At 36.8% G+C, this 22894-nt stretch overlaps 1 protein-coding gene across 2 annotated transcripts in view; it reads left to right on the forward strand.

Moving 5' to 3' along the window:
* LOC144372310 (sodium/potassium-transporting ATPase subunit beta-1-interacting protein 2-like) overlaps positions 1–22894 on the forward strand; it is a 165162-nt gene that overhangs the window by 122760 nt on the left and 19508 nt on the right. For both annotated transcript variants that reach the window (XM_078035692.1, XM_078035693.1), the window contains exon 2: positions 14799–14859. In XM_078035692.1, the coding sequence (XP_077891818.1) occupies positions 14799–14859 (61 nt within the window). The remainder of the gene's footprint in view (positions 1–14798; positions 14860–22894) is intronic.

Genomic DNA, 22894 nt, shown 5'->3' on the forward strand with positions numbered 1-22894 from the left:
TTAGCAGCTACTATGAATGGGATTGCATTCCTGATTTTGCTCAGTCATTATTAGTGGATAGAAAAATTGTTGGGTTTGTATCCTACTACAATTTTTTCTGGTTTTTCTAAACTCTGCTAATCCAAAGATCAACACTAATTTCAATATTCAAGTTTCCAAGATGGAAAACTAGGAAAATGTGTTTTTAAAGACTCTAATGTTTTTAAAGACTCTAATGTGAATTCACTTTGATTTTTATAATCTTATGTACCCTTTCCTTGAGTGTACCATCAGTTTCACCTGTTGGATAAGTTAACAATACTGTGTAAGAGTGAAAAACATAGTGTTTTGGATCTGTAGACATGGGTTCGAGTCTTCTTATTATCTTGAGACAGTACATCATTTTTCTGTGCCTCAGATTTATTATTCATAAATCATGAATAATGACCGGTGCTCTCTTTTTAGTTTTAGAATGAATTCATGAGCCAGTAGCTGTAAAGATATTATTAGTACATCCCAGAATACATTGAGCATTTCAATAATGGCAGCTTTTTTTTAGTTTTATTTATTTTTTTTAAATGCACGACAGTGGAATGCATTACAATTATTATTACACAGATAGAGTACAATTTTTCATATCTTTGTATATAGAGTATGTTCACACCAATTCATGGCTTTATACATGTACTTTGGTTTTTGCATTACAATTCTTATTACAGATATATACCATAATTATCTCTGTTTGTATATAAATTATGTTGACACCCAATTCGAGTTCTTCATACATGCACATTGGATAATGATGTCCAGCAATAGTAATCATTTTCCTATTGCTTTCTACCTTCCATCTGTAACCAGGATATGAATGATTGACTACATGATTGGCTGGTTTTGAAATTTAAGCATAAAACACATGATGGTAGAACACTTTCCAAGCATGCTCAATATCCTGGTTCAATCACCAGCACCACTAACTAGATGAATAAATAAGTGTGAAACACACAAATAATTTGCAGCTTTTTGCAGTTTGTACTTTCCTAAATGATATTAGTCATGTCTTATGTCACCATCAATTATTGAAATACTTTTATAATGAGGTATTTTGCCCAATTTCTTTCACCCTCATATTGGCAATAGTTTATGAAGAAGATGTATATGACAGGGGAGAAAACTCAGATGAGAAAGAGACAGTGAAGAAAACCAATCGTAGCCAAGCTCCAACTCCAAAATTATTCAGTCCAACTAGATTATACTGCTACACATGGGCGATGTTGACAGGGTTTGTAAGTGGCCCTCTGATTCAGTATTGTGCCTCTTAAAATTTCTTTGGGAAAATAAAACTGGTCTTGAAATATATGTGTTTCCAAATTCACATCTTATTCCCTCTGGGAGTTCTTACTTCTGTTACCACCTTCACTCCCGTTCATCTTCCATGGCCACAAATTGCAGCAAGTGGTATGCTTCAGAAGCAAGTTTCATTGAGTGCCACATAAAATACCTTTTCATAGCTCAAAAAGCTTATTCCCACAGATGTCATGGCAAAGGGACCAATTGCTCTAAGATTGCTACTTAACTGTATTTCCAAAACCCTAATAATATTGTAACATTTTAAAGCAACTTTTCTCTCTAGCTGATTTCTTTGGTATTTCCTTTTTACTTCATGTTTTGTTCAGTGAGAGCATTATTCATATTGGCACCATTTTCATATAATTAATAATGTACATTTTTAACTGACAAATTATTTTTTATAAACCATAAACAATAGCTACTGTCTTATAGAATTCCTGGACAAAATCAGTACATAACTCCTTTGAGTTATGATGTGCTGTCTCAAGATAATAAGAAGACTGGAACCCATGTCTACAGATCCAAAGAACTGTTTTTCACTCTTACACAGTATTGTTAACTTATCCAACAGGTGAAACTGGTGGTATACTCAAGGGAAGGGTACATAAGATTATAAAAATCAAATTCATATATCATTTAACACCTCTTATGACACTCATTATATTGCCAAAAGAAGAAATACCTTATGAAGATTCACTCAGGTAAGATAACAGTGTTTTCTTACATTCCACCATAAATCCAATCAGCCTAGAGCAAGAATACTGGGCTATGAGAGGTTGGAACGAGCTTCCAAGCCACAGGAACATCCTAGCTGACCATGCCCAAGCAACAACAGAGTCAGCAAGAATGTCTGAGGTCAGATGTATAGTTTGCCTTATAAAATTTCTAATTTGCAAGCTCATTTCTTGACTTAGCTCCTGTTTTGTTTTGTGTTTTGAACAAACACTTAAATGGAAGTCAACTTCTAGTCTGGAAGATAACAACAGAACAACAGGACTATTCCAAGGATAGGTTTCTAGGGGTTTGTAGCCTCCTTGGTGTCCTTGGATCAAATTGGAAGGAACAACTTGTGCTTACACACAGCCTTATAGCCACATATATGCATCTGTCTTATTCTAGGAATACCAGATGGTTCCCAGAGGTGTTGGATCTCAGAGACAAAGTCAATGTCCTATTTATCATCACTCAAATATAAAATAAGCTACTATATTTTATCACAGTTACTTTAACATGGACAAATGGAAGTATATTTAATTATCATGGAAGGATGTTCACTTTTTCCTTTTAAAAACATTAGTCTAACATTTTATTTGCATAGAAAATATCTGAACAGACTTGTGATTTCCAAATTTTTATTACTCAACAATGATAATTTACTCCTATTATTAAAATCTCTATGAGGAAGTGCACAGAGCAGTAATGTGGTTTTTAATCTCGTTCCCAAGAAGCAGTCAACCAAAAACTGGCACTGGAAAATCCACCACCCAGTGTTTGTTGAGAACACTCTGTGAGCCAGAAACTACACTCATAACAGCACGTTCCCCTAGCTCCTTTCATAGTGTGGTCACAATTCTGTTTAGTGTCTCTTCAGTTGCAGTACCAGGATTGAGCACATTTCTGCCAGCTAAGACTGGCAAGTCTGGAATTCAGTGAGGCAATTCACCTCCCATCTTCTAAATAAAGTAATTATTTTTTTCAGGACTACATTGCTTGTTTAGAATCCTTCATACTATTACAAAATTTTATCATCAGATCATTGTAGTTCTTCAGGAATTTTTAAATGTCATAAAGGACAGGACATAAGGTGAGATACCTAAGCATTCCTATGGAAACCGCCTTCCCCTTTCTGCATTAGTGCTCTTTTCAGAGCCTCTGTATTTAATCAGGTAGAGATCCAGTATATAGTCTCTGCACTATATTCTCATGAAGTCATCTCGTTTAGTTTCTTGAAATATATCTGTGTAATACATGTTGAAATCCCAAGTGCATTATGTATTCTACATTTTCCTTATGTCCAACTCTCACATCTCTAAAAAAATTTAAATTTTTTTTAAAAAGTTGATTTATTTTAGTATCTTTCGCCTATCCAAGGAACATACTTAATGCATTATTTCTGTAACTTGAATTATAATACAAATAATCTACTCTCCTGATCCCTCCTGATTCCTTAGGAGTAATTTGGCCTAATACCCCAATTGTCATCACTAGAACAGCACACTCATGCCAATGAAATATTCTGATCATTTTTAGCCTTATCTATTAATGTTAGCATAGCAACTTGTGCTAATGTATTTTTGTAAATGTCTTACTTTTCATCCAACTAATTTTGCTATAGTTTTGTTGTTAACTGTGAGAAAAAATATAATGTTTCTTGTACCATTTGCTTCTAAAGGAGTTATGTACTGATTTTGTCCAGGAATTCTACAGGACAGTACTGATTGTTTTACATTTCATAGAAGATTTTGAAATTGTGCTTTCTGTTTCAAATGATTCATCATAAGTAAATCAGGATTTCCTTTGCATATTACTGAAATAAAATAAAAACTTAGCTTTACTATTAAAATAAATAGGTGTTGTGACTAGTTGATTTTTATGTTTCCCAATTATTTTCAATTAAAAGTTTTGATCAAGACTCCCTTTTGTTCCCTACCACTAAAACTGAAGGCATATTGTGGCAGAGTCATTTCTTTGACCACCTACCAATGGGTGCATGTATAGAATATTTTAACTACTACTTGATAGTTTTTAAAATTAATTTGATATTTAATATCTGAAAGAAGTGATAGCCATGATGACATTTAAATTTTATTAGCCATCATTCGCCTTTCCTGAATATTTTCTGCTCTGCCAACTGTACTAATATGTTAGATTCATTTGAAATTGAGTAACTTTTTGGTAAGTTTGAAGAAATGAAGAAATCTACCAGTCTCCAGAGATCAAGATATAATGGGAGTGGTTGGTTAAGCCAGTGTTAGCATTTGGTTCAGTCCATTTCCCAATCTTAAGTAGATAGTACAAGTTTGCATGTACGTCTAGTTGTATTTAATCTTTCAAAAGGTGTTGAATACAGTCATGCTTGGTGATGCAACACAATACCTAAAGGCTGGTATTAAGATATGTTTCTTATCCTCTGAAAAGCTTTTCTGACCCAGTAGGCTGTGAACATTCACAATAGCCCTAAAGGCAATCTGCCATGAGTTATTGTAAGTTGATAGCTGCACCTGGATTATTTGTAGCAAAGAAAATTTGCAACATGCTCCACAGTAGTCCAGCCTGTGGAATAGAATGGGATAAGAATCATTTGATGGACAACCAAGATGATATACAAGTCTCATAATAAAATATTTCATAAAAAAAAGAATTTTATTAATAACACTGATATGATCACAATAAAATCCCCTTGCTGAAGCAATCTCAAATTATGTAAATGGAATAAGATGAAAAAGAGCAAGTAAAAATTATCTGAAACTTAAAAGTGTACTTTGTGAGTGCATAATATCCTTCTGTTCAAATTCCTTCTACAAAAAGCATGGACTCAGAGCAGATGAATTATGAATTTAGAACAAAAATGGATTATTTAATTTAAATGAAACATAGAACTAATTTATTTAGAATATGAGATAAGTGTAGAAAAAGAAGTAGTGTTTGCCAGGTCCTCTCTCCAGCCTCACTCAAAAAAGAAAGTTGAATAATGATTCCATACTGTAACAACATCAAAATTACTATAGACCTCAACACTGGTTTAAAGGTTCAAACTTAAAATAAGTCTTTGTACTTAAAAAAAAGTATATCTACTCTATTTAAATATATTTATAATTTAGAAATTATGTTACTGAAAATTTTAACAAAAATAATCATACCCTAAAATATAGTATTTTCTATTACGTCTTTTTTTTATGTGAGATAATTGTATATCACGTGCAACTATATGAAATAATACAAGGTATCTTGTGTACCCTTTACCTGGTTTTCCCAAATAGTAACAAACTGCAAAACAAAATACTATCACTATTGGGATATTGATATTGATATGATTCAGTTAAGATACAGAACAGTTCTATCAGTGCAAGGATCCTGCATCTTGCTCTTTTATGGCCATATCTACTCCCTTCTAACTCTTATCTCTCCATAGTCCCTAGCAACCATTAATCATGTTCTCCATATCTATAATTTTATAATATCAAGAATATCATATAATTGAAATTAAATGATATACAAAACTTTAGGACTGTCTTTTTCCAATTACTACAACTCTATGAAAAGTCATTCAAGTTGTTACCTATATCAGAAGTCCCTTCCATATTATTGCTAAGTAGTTTTTTATGGTACAGATGTACCACAGTTTTTTAAATTACTTACACATGGGTTGTGTTCAGTTCTATCTATTGTTAATAAAGCTGTTATAAACATTAGTGTACAAATTTTATGTGCACGTCTTTATTTCTCTCAGATGAATGCCCAGGACTGCAATTATTGGATCATGTGGTAGTTATGTTTAGTTTCTTAAGAAAATTTCTGTTTTGCAGAATGGCTATACAAAAATGTTTCCATTTCTGCTTTCAACAGTTTTATCCTTGGCTTTCCAAAGTTTGACTATAATGTATCTTGGTGTAAATTTCTTTAGGTTTTTCCTGTTTGGAATCACTCAGTGTCTTGAATTCATGAGCTTATCTCTTTTTCAAATAAGGAAATGTTTAGACACTATTTCGTAGAGCACCTTTTTTAAGCATCAGAATCTGTTTTTTATTTTTTATTCTAATTTGTTATATATGACAGCAAAATGCATTACAATTCTTATTACACATATAGAGCACAATTTTTCATATCTCTGGTTGTATGCAAAGTATATTCATACCATTCATGTCTCCATACATGTACTTAGGGTAATGATGTCCATCTCATTCCACTGTCTTTTCTACCCTCATGGCCCTTCCCTTTCATTCCAACCCCTTTGCCCTATTTAGAATTTGTCTAATTCTCCCATGCTCCCCCTCAGAACCCCACTATGAATCAGCCTACTTATACCAGAGAAAATATTTGGCATTTGGTTTTCTGAATTTGCCTATCTTCACTTAGCATTATATTCTCCAACTCCATCCATTTACCTGCAAATGCCATCATTTTATTCTTCATAGAGCACTCTTTCAGAGCTATTTTCTTCATTTCCTTTTGGAACTCAAGTTACAAATGGTAGATCTTCCATTATTATCTGCTGTCTCCTAAGTTCCCTATATGTTTTCTCTGTTGCCCAGGTTAGGTCATTTCTATTGTTTTATCTTCAAATTTGCAGATTCTTTCCTCTATCTCCCCCATTTATTAGTGGAATTTTTAAATTTTGATCATTATTTTTTATTATTTTAGAGAGAGAGAGAGAGAGAGACAGAGAGAGAAAAAAAATTTTAATATTTATTGTTTAGTTTTCAGCAGACACAGCATCTTTATTTTATTTGTATGTGGTGCTGAGGATTGAACCCAGGGCCTTGCACATGCCAGGCAAGCGCACAACCGCTTGAGCCACATCCCCAGCCCCCATTATAATTTTTTGTTCTTCCTTATACATTCTATTTATTTGCTGAGACAGTTTTTTCATTCATTTCAAGTGTCTTTATAATTACTTGTTGAAGAATTTTTATGATAGCCAATTTAAAATATTTGTCTTATAATTCTAATATCTCTGTCACCACTGTGTTAGTTTCTATTGATTATATTTTCATTCACTTTGAGATTCTTCTTATTCTCATATTGGTGGGTAATTTTTCTTTGAGACATGGAAATTTGGGGCAGAATGTTATGAGACTTTTGATCTCAATTAAACCTTCTGCTTTAGATGATTTCTCTGCTACTGCTTTGGCAGGAGAAGGAGAGATATTGACTCCTTCTTGACAAGTAGGGAGAGAAGTTGAGGCTCCTCAATTAGCCTCCATTGAGTCTCAAGGCGGGAAATTCTTTTCATTAAGGCTGAGAAACAATGATGTTCCTCCTTTACACAAACCCCTCACTGATATCACCATGGCTGGATGGGATAAGAGTACCTTGTTATTGCTTCCAGGTGGATTTCACTGATGCTACAGGGAAAGAAGATTGGTCTCATTACAGCATTGGTCTCATTATGGAATTGGTGAAAGTTGTGACTCTTTACCAAGCTCCACTGACACCACCTGGGTAGAGACAAGAAGGATGCCTCATCACTTCTGGGTGAAGCTAGAAGTCTAGATCCCCTATGGGTTTTTGCTGTCCCTGGGGTGTGGAGATGAGGAGGTGACTAAATTTGGAGTATCTATTCCTACTCAGTACTGTTCATAAATAACCAAGCAGTTCTGGGTGCAAGCAGGAAATTTGATTCACTGGACGATAAGTGGAGATGGGAAGTTCATGCTGTAAATACACCTTCTCTCTGAGCAGGTCTAGGATCTGTGTTTGTACTAGAACTGGGTTATAAAGGGATGAAAAGTACATACAAGCTGTCCTCAGAGCTTTTCACAGGAAGGAAAAGAGATTTCCAGTGACCAGGTGCTGCCTCTTCCCTGATTTGGGCATGGCTGGATATGTCACAGCACTGGTGGGCATGTTTGATTTGCCATTATAATGAGCTAAAGGTCATTTGGTAATATGGCATCTGCACCAGATGGAGCCAGTCTGGACTCCCTCACCCTTCAGATATTGGGAATATATAATAAATGGATTCGAGAGCTGGGAGCATGAGGTCGTCCACACACAGCCACACATTGCTTACTACAGCAAGCAATGCAGCTAGCAGAACAACAGACTATTGGTAATTTGGGGATTCAGGCTGGTGAAAAGGGGATCTTCCTGCTCCCTAACTGGAATGAAAGTCCAAGATTCCTGTGTGAGTTCACAGAAACCACAAAATCCTGACCAAGAAGGATGTTTGAGTGCCCTACTCTTCATTGTAGCTGAGCAAAGGGACCATAATTTTGCTTGGTTTTCCAGTGGTACTGGCTAAAGAAGAGGTAAAGTTTCTTTGTTTGTTTGTTGCTTTGTTTGTTTTGTTTTTAATTTTCTATCTTTCTAGGCTGCCTCTTTCCTGATATTTTGGATAGACAGAACAGGCTTTGGTTGAAACTTAAAAAAAGCTCTGCCAAGGAATAATACCAATGGAATATTTTGTTTTTCATTTATTGAATAATTATTTGTTTGCGTAGTATTATGCCACGTGTACCTTCCATAATTTTTCTAGTTATGTTTTAAAATAAAAGCAAAATTAAAACCATTTCACTTTAATTGTAGGAGTTCAGACCTCCCAATGACCATACTATTACATTCTCTCAATAGTTACTATTCTCTGCCTCGTACCCATTACTTTCTTAAATAGCCTTACCTAAACAAATCTATATCTTCCAGCTCTTTCTGGAGCTCTTCTTAGACAATATCCTGTCCACCTCCCCTTTGCCCTCTCTGTTCCATCTCAAAGACTTACAGTCTCTTGGGATCCATCTCAAAAGTACCAACTTACAATCTACTCTGTGAAAGGATTGCTGGTTCTTGGAGAGAACAACACTCAAATTCATTAATTCATTAAAGATTGACTTAGTATTACTCAAGATACTAGCCTGAGAGGGGCCAGGAAGGAGGAAGTGCAGGGGACTAGCATCCTTTGTTGGCAGCAAGAGGAAATGAGTGAAGAAACAGGGGAGAGAAACCACCTTGTATTTGTCAACAAACTACCAACATCTCATTACTGGCACCAGTTCTGACTAGGAGTGGTGGGAAATGGGGAATGAAAAGAAGCTGAGCATCACTTCAGGAAGAATTTGTATTCTGTGAAAAATACGCTTTTTTTCAGGGAGTGCTCATTGAAAATATTATGGAGGAAAATGGCATACTTAGATTTGCAATTCAATACACACTCAGAGCTCACTGATGATGGGCCTAATCTGCTTTCCTAGGTTCAATTTCCAGTTTTCTAACATGAAGTCCACAAACTTTCATTAGAAAGTTTCATCAGAAACTTTCATTCTTTCCTGAACATAGCCCACATCTTTCCTGCTTGATGATCTTACTCTGGAAAACCAAGTTCCAGTTTACCTCGTCTGAAAAAACACACATGACATTCTTCCAAGGGCAGTGATGGGATTAATGAACTGACTCCTGAACCCATCCAGTTTATCTTTTCAAACTTGGTAGACATACAATCTTTTCCTTCCCTCTTGATGATTTACCTAATTATGTGTGGCCCTGAATTATGTGTGGCCCTGATGCAAGATGGCAAACTCCTTAAGACTAGGACTGAATCTAAAGCAGTACTCTAGTGAGGGGGGGGCATTTTTGTCCATTAAGGGACATATGGTGATACGTGGAGATATTTTTTATCATCTCTGTCTTGATCATATGGTGTTACTGGCTATACATACTAAAACACAGCAGCCTCTTCAAAGAACTGCCCAACCCAAAGTGCCAATGGTGCCAAGGTTTAGAAATCTTCGTTTATTTCATCTTTGTCACTCAGTTAACCATTAGCATTGCACATGACAGAAAGCATTCAAATTTGTTAGAAATGAAATACCTTTGTATTGGTAGAATTTATAAGTTACTGTTGGAAAGTTGAAACTAAATTAGAAATGCACATGGTGTAGGAAAAAACATAAGACAGAAGAGTTTATGAATCTTGATTAATTTGGGGAACACAAATTTCCACTTCTATTTAGAGGTGACCAATTTAAAAGCTAAAGTTCTCTTAATCAGCAAGCTTTTGTAATGAAATGCAGCGGGACTTACTTTTATATCAAAGGAGCTCCCCTGGTAGTTAAAGAATGCAACTGAATACAATTAAAAGATCACTGATAAGCAGAGTGCAGTTCCTTAGCTGTATTCAGGGAGAGAACACTTAATAATCTAGAGACTAGCGACACTTTAATGAGGAGTTTAAACTTATTGGCCCTGCATCTCAGAATTTATCAATACTTATTACCTAGATTGTCATTACAAAGTAATGAGTAAGAATCAAAAGAAAAGTTTGTGATTAGGGAAAAATTACAAATAATCCAACAAGTACTTAAAACTGAAAAGAAGAAAGAACCTATTGATTAACTGGTAACACTAAGCCACATATAGTAAGAATTTAATGTGGAAAAAGGAGCAGAGTTACAGGTAGTACTCAAGGGATTCAACCAAATCCATAGCCTGTTTACCAAACCACAGCCAGATCCAAGACCCAATGACAAAGTACCCATGAGACTGTTCCACTGAATGTATTGGGCAGTGGTATATAAAAGATTAAGAAATATTCCTGTAGTCTCTATGAAAATGCTCAAAAATCACTGGGCAGTTTTGATTAGCGCAACTAAATCTTTACTAAAGCAAAATAGAAGACCCTACTTTCAACTAGTATCCTGTATTCTAAAAATATTTTTGACCATAAAAATGAAGATTCTGATTATTCTATTATATAAAGGAGTAGTTCTTGCCTTTACCATGTTATTGCCAATAGCAACACATAATTTACAAAGCAACATGCAAATGTGATAAACTTTCTAATGTATTTTTCAAAAAGAAAGCTAATTCTGTTCATATAGCATCATTGGTTCTCTTCTTTAGATCACTATTTTGTGTGCTGGTTCTGACATCCCATGAGGGGTATCAGGACAGGAAGCATACATGTCCTCTCTTCCAAAATCCAAAAAAAAAAAGGAAAAGACATGTTGTAGGCCTTTTTCTCCAGCTATTTCTCCCAAGTCCAGTCAAAGCTGCTTCCTCTTCTCTCCCAGGATGACCACCTCTATTTTATCCCACACCAGTTCCCTTCGGTAGACAGTAATAATCTTCCAAAACATGCTTTCTCTCTCAAATCCAAATTGAAGATTTTTCTAACATACTTTTAATGACCCTCTTTGGCTCCAAATATTTCTAAACACTTGCTTCAAATGTTCTTCTCACATCCTGCAGATCATCTCTGTCAGCTAATGTAAAACATCTTCATTAAGCTTATCATGACAGCTACTTTTCCCCCTGTGCTTGAACTCCCTGATTGAAGACTACAGCCTTTCCTAATGTCCTATTCTCCAACTAAATATGATGATGTGGGGTCAGTACTCAGCAGATAATACCGAGCTAAAATGTCATCATAAGTAATCATCACCTCTGAAGATATTTCTTTAAGAATTTGCCCTTGGGCTGGGGATGTGGCTCAAGCAGTAGCGTGCTCGCCTTGCATGCGTGCTGCCCGGTTTCGATCCTCAGCGCCACATACAAACAAAGATGTTGTGCCCGCCAAAAGCTAAAAAATAAATATTAAAATATTCTCTCTCTCTCTCTCTCTCTCTCTCTCTCTCTAAAAAAATTTCCCAAACTGAATCACTTTTCTTTAAAACTGTTTTCTTCCTTTCTTTCTTTTTACTTATTAGAAAATTATATCATTAGTTTATTTCTATTGGAGCTCAGAATTAGATTAAAGATATTCCTCATATGATAGAATATGTGTTTTAGTCAGCTTTCTCACTGCTGCAACTAAAGGTCCTGGCTAGAACTATTTTAGGGAAGAAAACTTTATTTGGGGGCTCATGGTTTCAGAGGTCTTAGTCCATAGAAGGCTAGCTCCATTCCTCAGGGCTCAGGTTGAGACAGAACAACATGATGGAAGAGTGTGGCAGAGGGAGTGGCTCACATGATGGTTAGAAAGCAGAGACAGAGGTCTTCACTTGCTAGACATACCTGATAGCCATGGACCTAATGAAGCACTTCTTCCAGCCACACCCCACCTGCCTCCAGTCACCATCCAGTTAATCCAATCAAGGATTGATTTGCTGACTGGGTTAAGGCTATAACTCAATCATTTCTCCTTCAAACCTTGAATTGTCTCACATTTAAGCTTTTAGGGGCACCTCACATCCAAACCATAATATATCTGTCCCTTACCCCCAAAACTTCACACTCATCTGACAATGAAAAATATATTTAGCCCATTCCCAAGAGTCCTCATAGTATCAAAAGTTCTGAGAGTGCTTAAAGTTTAAGTACAAAGTCCTTTCTAAGGCTCAAGGCAATCTCATATTGTAAGCTCTTATAAAATTAAAAGCAGTTCATAAGTGTGCAATATATAATGGTAAAGAGTAAACATTTCCATTGACAAAATTAGAGGCATAGAAAAAAGGGGATAGGACCAAAGCAAGACCAAAATCCAACTGGGTAAACAAGTCCTGTAGCTCCATATCCAGCATCTGAGGCACATGGCATCCTAATGTTCCCTCCAAAGGACTTGTGGAGCTCCTCCCCTGTGGGCTTGTTTGTTACAGCCCAAGTGGCCTTTCTGTTGGCGTCTCTCTGCTTGACTTCTACAGCTTTCCTAAGACCATGTCACAAATAACTGGCATTTCTTACTCTTCAGGGTCTCCACTGCTGCTTCAGCTTCCTCCTCACATCTTCACACCTTGACTTCCCACGGGGTGCCTACACAAACTCTGACCCTGCTGCACTTTGCCTGGCCTCTCAGGCCTTCCTTTGAAATCTTGGTGGAAGCTTCCATGGGCCCCTAAATCCAGCATCCTGCATTTCTGCAGAACTAGCACCATGTGGTTGATGCCAAGGTCTGCTGCTATCTTGAGCAGTAGCCAAACCTCCAGGAGCCCTGGATGTAGCAGCCTCTGAGTATCTGGGTGGCTGAGCATGTTGAAAAAACTTTGTAGGCCCCCTTGTGCAAGAAGCATGTCCCACTGGTCTCAAGAGAATTTTTACCTTTACTCCCTTGAGCTTGAGATAGATGTGGCCTTGCCCTCAAGCCATCTTTCTTATTGTCTTCAGGAAAAATCTTCAGGATTTCTTTAGTGGCAGTAATGTCTTTAATAATGGCAACTTCCCTAGGCCCAGTTTTACTCCTGGCTTTCAAGTCCAAGTTTTTCAAATCTTTCTGCTCTGCTCTGTGCTTCTGAATATCACAATAAACTTTGCCAAAAGCTTCCAGCAATACCCATGGCACTTCCTGAATGTTATGCTTCCTATACATTTCTTCTACCAGATTAAAATCAGCTCCACAGAAAGTCTCAGGACAAGAGAAAAATTCAGACAACATCTCAATCAGTATACAACATAAATGGCCTGTAGTCCAAATTCCAATAGAGTCCTCCTTTTCTGAACCCTCTCTAGTCCTGTCTTCACTGTCCACAGTCCCATTGGCATTCTGGTCTTCTGAGCTCCTGCCAGAATTGGCCATTAAGCTCTCCTTACAACAATCTAAAGCATTTCTAGCTTGTAATGCAAAGCATCTCAAAATTCCTCCCACCAATTCCAAAATGCTCCAAAAGTTTCTGAACCACATGTTCAAGTCAGTCAGAGCAACAACCCCACTCCTTGTACCAATTTCTGTTTTAGTTAGCTTTTCTCGCTGCTATGACTAAAGAACCTGACTAGAACAATTTAGGGAAGAATAGTTTATGTAGGGGCTCATGGTTTCAGAGAACTTTGTCCATAGAAGGCTGTCTCCATTCCTTAGGGCTCTGGTGAAACAGAACGTCATGGCTGAAAAGTGTGGCAGAGGGATATAGCTCGATATATTGTCAGGTAGCAGAGGGAGAGGTCTTCATTTGCCAGATACAAATATACATACCCCATAGCCATGCAACCCATGAACTACTTCCTCCTGCCACACCCCACCAGACTCCAGTTACCAGTTAATTCTATCAGAGATTAATTCGATGATTAGGTTAAGGATATAACTCAATCTTTTCTTCCCTAAACCTTCCTATATTGTCTCACATGTGAGCTTTTTTGGGGGGAGGGGACACCAATTCAAACCATAATAAGATGAAACAACTCTATTTGATGGGATAGATACCAAATGACATTGCTGCACTCCCTTAAGGCACCAATATCAGTAAGCAAGGGCTTTTCTGACAACTGGGGTCTTTTTACAACATATTTTGGAAGGGATTATAACATACATGCAATCCCAAATTCAGTGCACTGTTATGATACTCATTCCTTACAGGTGTCCATCTCATCCCTTTAACATATCATCTTCATATGTTCAATATGCCCTGGTTCCTGTTACAGGTCTAAATAAGGGTTTTTCTTGCTTACAAAAAGTATATGCAACATACCATGGAATCTCCTTAATATTTTTCTCTTAAGTATTTTTCTGGTGGTCAGGAGGAAAGATCAGTTTCAGAATCTTGGGCCCTGACCTAAAGAAAAGTAAAGCAGAAACTGACTAGCACAAATGTACATGTTAAATCAATTAATGAATGGACATATTTTTTTTTACTTGAAGCTTTAGATTGCCTGGAAATGAACAAATCTTATACATAAACACCAGTGGAAAAATAGAGCAATATATTTATTTGTAAGGCAGATAGACATCCCTGGAATCAAGAATTCACACTGCAGTCAAGATTCAGTCTGATGAACCATTTTGGAACCCTGAATGTGGTTGTTAATTGCTGGTCTTTGAACCATTCCCTTGAGTCCTGTGATCCTGTCTGATGCTTTTGCCTGATGTCTAAAGCATGTCTGTTTTGTTTCAGCTGGCAGGGTTCATCTACGCCTGCTATGTTGTGAAATGTATAACTGAAGAGGAGGACAGCTGTAAGTACTAAAGCTCTATTCTGTTTCTTTCAAGTTCAAAGCTTCTTTACTGCTTCTGACCTAACCTTCCTGGTCTTGAGATAATACCCCTCAACACACCATTAGAAAAGGGAATGAGCTTTTGCTGCCTATCAGGCTAAAATATTTTTATAAAGAAATCAGCATATTGAACAAATGAAGAATCTCTTATTTTGCAAACATAAGTTTTTCTTTTCATTGAAAGGTATTTTAAAAATCTATTCTTGGGCTGGGGTTGTGACTCAGTGGTAGAGAACTTGCCTAGCATGTATGAGGCACTGGGTTTGATTCTCAGCGCAATAGATAGATAAATAGATAGATAGATAGATAGATAGATAGATAGATAGATAGAAAGATAGGTAGATAGATAGATGATAGATAAAATAAAGTCCATCAACAACTACAAAATAATTTTTTTAAATCTACTCTTATAACAATTCTAGAGAGAGTATAGAAGGGAGAGTGGGAATGGAAGTGAATTTTAATGTGGTTAATTTGACTGTCTTCTGTTTAATAAACCACTTATTAGATATTAATAACTTGTTAGTTTCACCCAGGACTACAATTCTCAACAATCAACAATTTTCAATAGTTACTAAGATTCTTAGAAGAATTGACTTCAGATTAATTTAGAGAATTGTCTCTGGGAATTCTAATGTTCAAATATCCTTTTCATTTCTACAATTTGATACAAATGACTAGAACTTTATGTCAGAATCTCATCATTGAACCTGATTGCTTAATCCTGAGTTAAGGTAGTAGTCTGCTCACACAAACCTCATAGTGGCTCCACTGTTCTCTCCTCTTCCAAACATGGTAAGTGGTAAGTAACCCTAAGGATTTGAATTAGAAGGACCTGAAAAAGGTATTTCTAGGCTCTCTGGGTCCTATCATGGGTAATTGCTAATGCCGCCATATGCATTCTGAGGAAAATCAGAGTTGGGAGTAGGAAAGGTAGGGGGGTGGGAAGATGAGAATCCACTTCTTTCTTAAATGATGATTTGAGGGGAAACATCCAAAGAGAATTTACTTCTTCTTCACTTTCCAATCATACTGAAAGGAAGAGGGAGTATGAGATGATTAACTTACGGGAGGCAATTTTCAATCATTCTCAGGTAGGATTCTTATACTGTACATAGTTTATAATATTTTGTGTGCAAAAGAAAATGATGATCCTTTCATTAAATAAGCACTTGTAAAATTATCCTTGATGTAAGAAGTGTTATCTAAAATCTTAGGAGATTTTAAGATGGGTAACAAACTCTTACCTCTAAGAACTTGTCATTTAGTGGGAAAAGCAAACCTGTGAACAAATAAATATAATAAAACTCCCGATTGGTAGGGGAAGAAAGGAAAGATACCAAGATTTTTTTTTCCATAAATGAGGAACACTCTTGAACTTCATCTTGAAAGAGAGTTATATGTTGGGTAGTGATGTATAAATAAGGTTGCCCAGGAAAACAGTAGAAAAACACTTAGTACATCACAGAGAAAATAATGTGAACAAATTGTATCCTGTGCTAGATGTGGACACCAGAGAAAATTAGAAAGCAAACATGGATGGGATAATAGAAAAGCAATTATGAAAGATTAAGGAATTTGAACTTTGCTTCATATAGTACAATGGCAAATCTATCAGCATGGATAAGAGACTGGGAGGGAGAAATGTTAAGAAAAGGAAAACTTCTTAAGACATAATTAATTTGATTGATATGTGAGATGATGATGATCTGAACTAAAACAAATATTGAAGATGGAGAGGAACTACATCATGATACAAATGACACAAGCTAAGATGATGTGATTGGTAGGGTATGGTAGGGGACTATGGTACGGGAAAAGAAGGAGAGTGGTAGATTCTTAGATGGGTGTCTGGTGTGAATGAATGGGTAGATGGAAATGTCACTTGCAGGAAGTTGAGTGGGGATAAGATAATTAGTTCAACGTGGGCAGGTTGTATTTGCAGTGCCTAAGAGAAGCCATTTAGTTTGCTTAAAGATTAGAAAGTAAAAGATACATGGATTTTAAAATATATGGGCTCCACAAACTATGTTAAGTTCATTCAGATTTTACTCTTCAGTGTCTATATACTAAATCCTAAGAGAGGAAAAGTCTGCAGGTCAGTGTTCAGCTGGAAATTGAGCTTTCCCTGGACTATAATGTTTAAATACATTTCACAATGATGTGGTTCATTTCTTTGGAAAACAATTACTGACTCACCATGTTCCCCCCATACAGATAATCAGCATCTCTCCAGAATTCCTGAACAGCACCTCTCAAAGGGGATCCCAGAAATTCCAATTGCACAAGATATATTCCCCCACCAAAAAAAAAAAAAAAAAAATTCCAAAGCCAAGAAAGATCAACACTAAAAATTTAGAAGGTTCTTTTATTTCATTTATTTATATACATTTGTGAGAGTAGTGCATTAAACATATCTTCCAGGGGCTGGGGTTATGGCTCAGCGGTAAAATGCTCACCTAGCATGTGTGAGGCACTGGGTTCAATCCTCAGTACCACATAAAAATAAATAAATAAAATAAAGGTATGTGTTCAACTACAACATATATATTTTTTTAAAAAAGAGAGAGAGAGAGAGAGAAGAAGTCTTCCAGTTGGGCCTGGTAGAACATACCTGTAATCCCAGAGACTCTGGAGGCTGAAGCAGGAGGATCATAAGTTCAAAGCCAGCCTCAGCAATTTAGCAAGGTCGGTCCTAAGTAACTTGTGAGACCTTGTCTCAAAATAAAAAAATAAAAAGGGTTGGAATGTTGCTCATTGGTTAAGCAACCCTGGGTTCAATCCCTAGTACTAAAAAAAAAAAAAAAAGTTAAACTATTTTCTAATTCAGTTTTGTTTTTACTGTTCGTTATTACTTTAGGTGAGGCAGAGGAGTAAGGATAGACACAGATAAAAGAGAGAAACCAGAAGGAGTTTCATAGTTTTATTATACCTACAGTTACCTGGAGAGAACACAGATAGGGCCACCCAGGGGAAGCAGCAAGGTCAGCCCCGACTCAGAGAGTGAGAGTAGAACTTTTATCTTGGTTCCTGCACGAAGGGATGGGCACAGCATGGTAGGCAGATGAAGGATCCACCAACTGTTTTTGAAAGTGGTGGCCCTGTGAAACTCATGTTCCCTGTGACTATTAAAGCATAGAGTTTAGAGCTGTCTAAAGTCTCCAGATGATTTAGAGCAAGCCAGGGATACTTGGAAATAGTTATCTTTTGGTAGATGTTACAGCTTCAATTTACAGAAATTAAAAGCCTGGTGAATACAAGTCTCCCCCGTATTTAAACATAGAGCTCTTTCATTAAAAATCTTAATATTCCACAAAATTAGAATTCCTGGGAATGCATCTTAGAGGATTTCTCCCTAAGTCAAATTTTAGCCAAAACCATGTAAATCCAGGGAGATAAGACACCATCAATATACTTTGTAATATCAATTTTATTGCTCAAGTACCTAAGAAACTTTGCAAAAATTTCCAAAAAAGTAATCTGTATGTCTTTTTACATTTTTTGGCAACAATTGCTTATCTCTCTTTACTAATCAACAACAACAACAACAACAACAAAAAACTTCACATAGACAAGTTTCCCAATGTTAGTCTTACTGATTTGCAGGCAAGATATGAAGTCATTTTGTTGTTTATTTGATGGGTTTTTTTTTTATTTTTATATCCAAGTAGACTAACACACATTTTCAATGTTCATGGGACTAGTGAACAACCTGGAAGAGATGCTCAATTAGGGCTGTTCTATGTCCTCTAACTTTTGATGACTAATAGTATGTTAATTTACTTGTAGTCATTCATAAAGGGACAGACAATCAGGAGTATTTGTTGAGTACCCTGCTTTAGGTTATATTTACCATATATTGTTCTGGTCAAGTTCTCTATTCTGTGTTCACCTCCAGACATTGCCTAGACATCTGACTTCTGATGCTCTAAAAAAATTTGAAATTTCTTTCTAACTTTTGGTAGTTACACTACCTTGACCCATAAAATTCTTAGTGAAAGTAAAAATAAAATAGTGCTCTCAGAAAGCAACTCCTGCAGTATGAGAGATGTTTCATATATGTGTAAATGCTCAGGGACCTTATTCTCTGTGTCTACTCTTATCTGCTGTGCTTTTGCAATGAGGCATCCTGATAGGAGTGTACTGGCAAGAGTAGGTGCCAGCTACCTGCTCTCTAAAGGAGTTAAGTTTCCCTTTCTAAGCACCTCATGAGGAGCAGAGGGTAGCTTGGGTTCTGTGCCTTGTGCTGAGAGTGGGCTGCAGAGATAAGGGCCAGTTATGACAGCTGTATAAATAATAGCCTTGAAGCCAGTCTGAGGCTAACCTGCTTTGTCCTTAGTTCTGATATCCAGGCTCACAGCAGCAAATGCACCCAGGAAGCCTCAGAGAAAGAGAAAACTTCAAGGAGCCATGGAGCAAAGATTCAAGTTTAGACTTGAAATAGCAATAAATCACTGTTGAAATTGGAGAGAGAGTTAGACCACAGACACACAGATGCCTGAGAATACTTTCTTCTCCTTTTAAACAGTGTCTCATTTAATTTCCTAGATCCCAGTTTAATTTCTGTTTATGTAGATACCATCTTAGTCCACATCGACTACTATAATAAAACACCGTGAACAAGATGGCTAATAAACAAAAGAAACTTTTTGCTCACAGTTCTGGAGACTGAAGTCCAAGATCAAGGTGCCTGCACATTTGGTGGGGTCTGGTGAGGTCTTGTTTTCTGGATCACAGATCATACTTCCTTGCCATGTCCTCACATTTTGGAAGGGGAGCTCTCTGGGGCCTCTTTTCTGAGGACACTAAACCTATTCATGAACCCTTATGACTTAATCACCTCCCAAAGCACCATCATGTTGCTGATTAGGTTTCAACATACGAATCTTAGGGAAATGCAAACATTTAGTAGACACTTTAAGGTAATTTCTTTTTCCCATGAAAAGGACTGGACCTTGACATTTTCATCTTTGACCCTTGAGTTATCTAAACTAGAGCTGTAGCCTGGCAAGCTAGTTGAGTGTGCAAAATCACGGAACACCACTGCCATCTGCTGTGCCTGCCAGAATACCACACCCACCCTCAAAGCACAGATTCCAAATAGAAAGATAGGGATATCACCTCCACCACTGCCTGGCTAGTGATCAGTAGAGCTGCCATAACTGCACACTCCAGTCTGAGGAATTTGAACAACAGCAACTCAGTTTTAGCCTTGTGATATTATGTAATTTTAATCACCTCTCCAAAATTGTTTCAATCTTTAAATACAGTCATACCAGGAACTAGGTCTCCAATTTATGAATTGAGGCAGGGGATACATATTGCAGTTCATAAAACCACATCCAAGCACATAGCCTACCCCCCCACACACACATACCATGTGCTTCCTGGACATTTGAAAATATCTGTAGAGCTAGCCTCCCCTTGCTGATGTATCAAATGCCAATGGGTCAGGGCTTCAGAGCTGTAATGCTGTCTCAGTGCCTGCATGCCCACTGCCCACTGAGAATAGTTACTTACAGGAGCCCCCAGCTAACACCTCCTGCTATGGGATGCTCTGCCTTCAGATGAGTAGTTACTCACCAGAAAGAGACCCCTGCTCTGGCAGGGGTGCTGTAACCAATGAACCTTATTTGAGCAGGGCAACCCTGCAACACACTTTTATAAATTTGTTCATGACAAGACAGCAATCGATCTTGGGAGGAAAAGCTTACTCCAGGACACCAGGCAGCCATGCTCTACTGTGTTTGTGGCAGAGATCTTCACTGCACCAATCTGTCACTAGGAGTGATGAGTTTTCTTTGCAGCTCCCAGTCTTTTCTATTCCTCTCTACTTATTCTCTTTTATTACAGTATTTGAAAAAAAGAAATTTTCAGAGATTCCTGGTCTGGTATGTTTTTTAATCATATATGTAATTCTTCTGTCTCACTTCATCCCCAGCTCTTCTGTGCACCAGTGGGATATCCACTTCAGTGACAGAATTGAGAATTTGTCTTTATGCTTTGTTAGCATTGTTAACAATTAAAAAAAATCCATACAGCAATGGAAAATGTCCCTAATTCATGAAAGGAAAAAAATTCATTGTCATATTATTTCTCGACTTTTGTTATGTTTCCTTAGCAAATTTTTTCTTAATAGTTAAACTCAAGATTGGTCCTCTTGCAAATGAATTCAGTTTTCTAAGTACAGTCTGTCTTCCATACCCATGGTTGCAACCAACCAGAGATCAGAAATATTTGGCAAAATTTTTCCATCTATGCTGCATTCCCCAAATAACACAGAATAAAAAGCATTTATGTAGTATTTACGTTTTATTAGATATTATAAGTAATCTAGAGATGACAAAGTATACAGGAGGTTATTGTAGATTGTATACAAATACTGTCACACTTTATCTAAGGGACTTGAGCATCCATGGATTTTGGCATCCACAGGAGGGTCCTGGAGCCAATGTTCTAGAGCTACTGAGAGGGGACTGTAATCACTATCTTTTCTAAAAAAGATTCAACATATTTGCAAATGTTACTAACTATTGAAATCATCTAGGAAAAGACATGAAATTTCATTTAAAAATATATACTCGGGAAATAGTTTTCAAAGCAATATTTTAAAAAAAAATGAATTCCGGATGTTTAGACTTAGAATTAGACAGGTACATGTAACCACACACCAAGCACAAATAAATGAAAACCTGTCTTGGGGTTATCTGAAATCAAGTGGCCTAGGGATCAAAGTCAAAGGCAATTTATAGAATCTCTCATTTGGAAAAAAAAACACAGAAAATTACTCACTTCTCTTGGGATAAGAATTTTATGTTACTTTTGTCTGATTTTTCTTCTGAAACCTGCTGGCCAACACATCTACTTATTGAACTATGTTCTGTATGTTTTGATCATTTCTCCAGTTTCAGAATCACTAAATTTGAATGCTGTTCTTTGAACAGTCACTCACCACTGCCTAGGGAAAGGGTGAACAGGAGATCAAGGAGATCTGTACCTCCCTGTAAAAATAACCTTTCTTCCTGGTTACAGAGTAATGTAGGTTTAATGCAGAAAGTACGGAAAATAAAGATAGAACAAGGGGGAGAAAAGAAAATGAAGATGATCCAGTTCAGTCCTGATTCTCAGTTAACACATTAGCGTATGTCTCCTGGTTTTGATTAGCTGCCTTCCTTGTTGCCTCCCTATTTATCACCTGTCATTCCTCCTATCAGGCTGTTAGGACTACTACATTCTGTTTGGTAACCCGAGCTTGCTTTCTGGTTATTTATAAATCACTCTTCATTCTCATGGCCCTGTCAACAGGTAGATTGTAAAAATAATGTGTTTATTTTACTTATTGAGTCTCATACTAGTCTTATACTCAAACAATCAAATGAAGGAGTAACATGTATTGTTTTATGTTATTGTTTTATATCTCTTTAAAACAACTATTTTAGGAATTTTAAGGTGACTGAGTGAAACAGTTTCATCCATATCCACTAGTTTCCCATCAAACTCAAACTTGCCTTTTCTTTCCTCATCTCTGAACAAGATCACATATTGGTCCAGATTTTGAATGCCACTAACCTCTAGCTACTCTCTGCAGAAACCTAGTGGGATCACAATGCAAGGAGATGTCACCTTTTCCACTCCCCTATCACAAGGATTGAAGTTCTGCATTTAATTTTATATCCTTTGGTTCTGCATAACATTTCTTTTGAACTACGAATTCTTCAGGGTTTAAAATGATAGAAAACTATGGCCTTCTACTCTTGTTTCAAAGCCTTAATTTTATAGACCCATAAAGATTAAGTCACTTTCCCAAAGTCACTGAGCTTATTTGTGAACTTCTGACATCCCATAGTACATCTGACTCCTCAGAATAAATAAGTATCAGAGGTGCCATTAGGATCCACACATGTCATTCTCTGCTGTATCTTCAGTAAGGAGCACATCTCAACCTGGAGGAAGACACAGTAAGATTCTGGGCCACATGTGAATTAATCACTTGGCT

The sequence above is a fragment of the Ictidomys tridecemlineatus genome (assembly GCF_052094955.1).
Source record: "Ictidomys tridecemlineatus isolate mIctTri1 chromosome 12 unlocalized genomic scaffold, mIctTri1.hap1 SUPER_12_unloc_3, whole genome shotgun sequence".
Lineage (NCBI taxonomy): Eukaryota > Metazoa > Chordata > Mammalia > Rodentia > Sciuridae > Ictidomys > Ictidomys tridecemlineatus.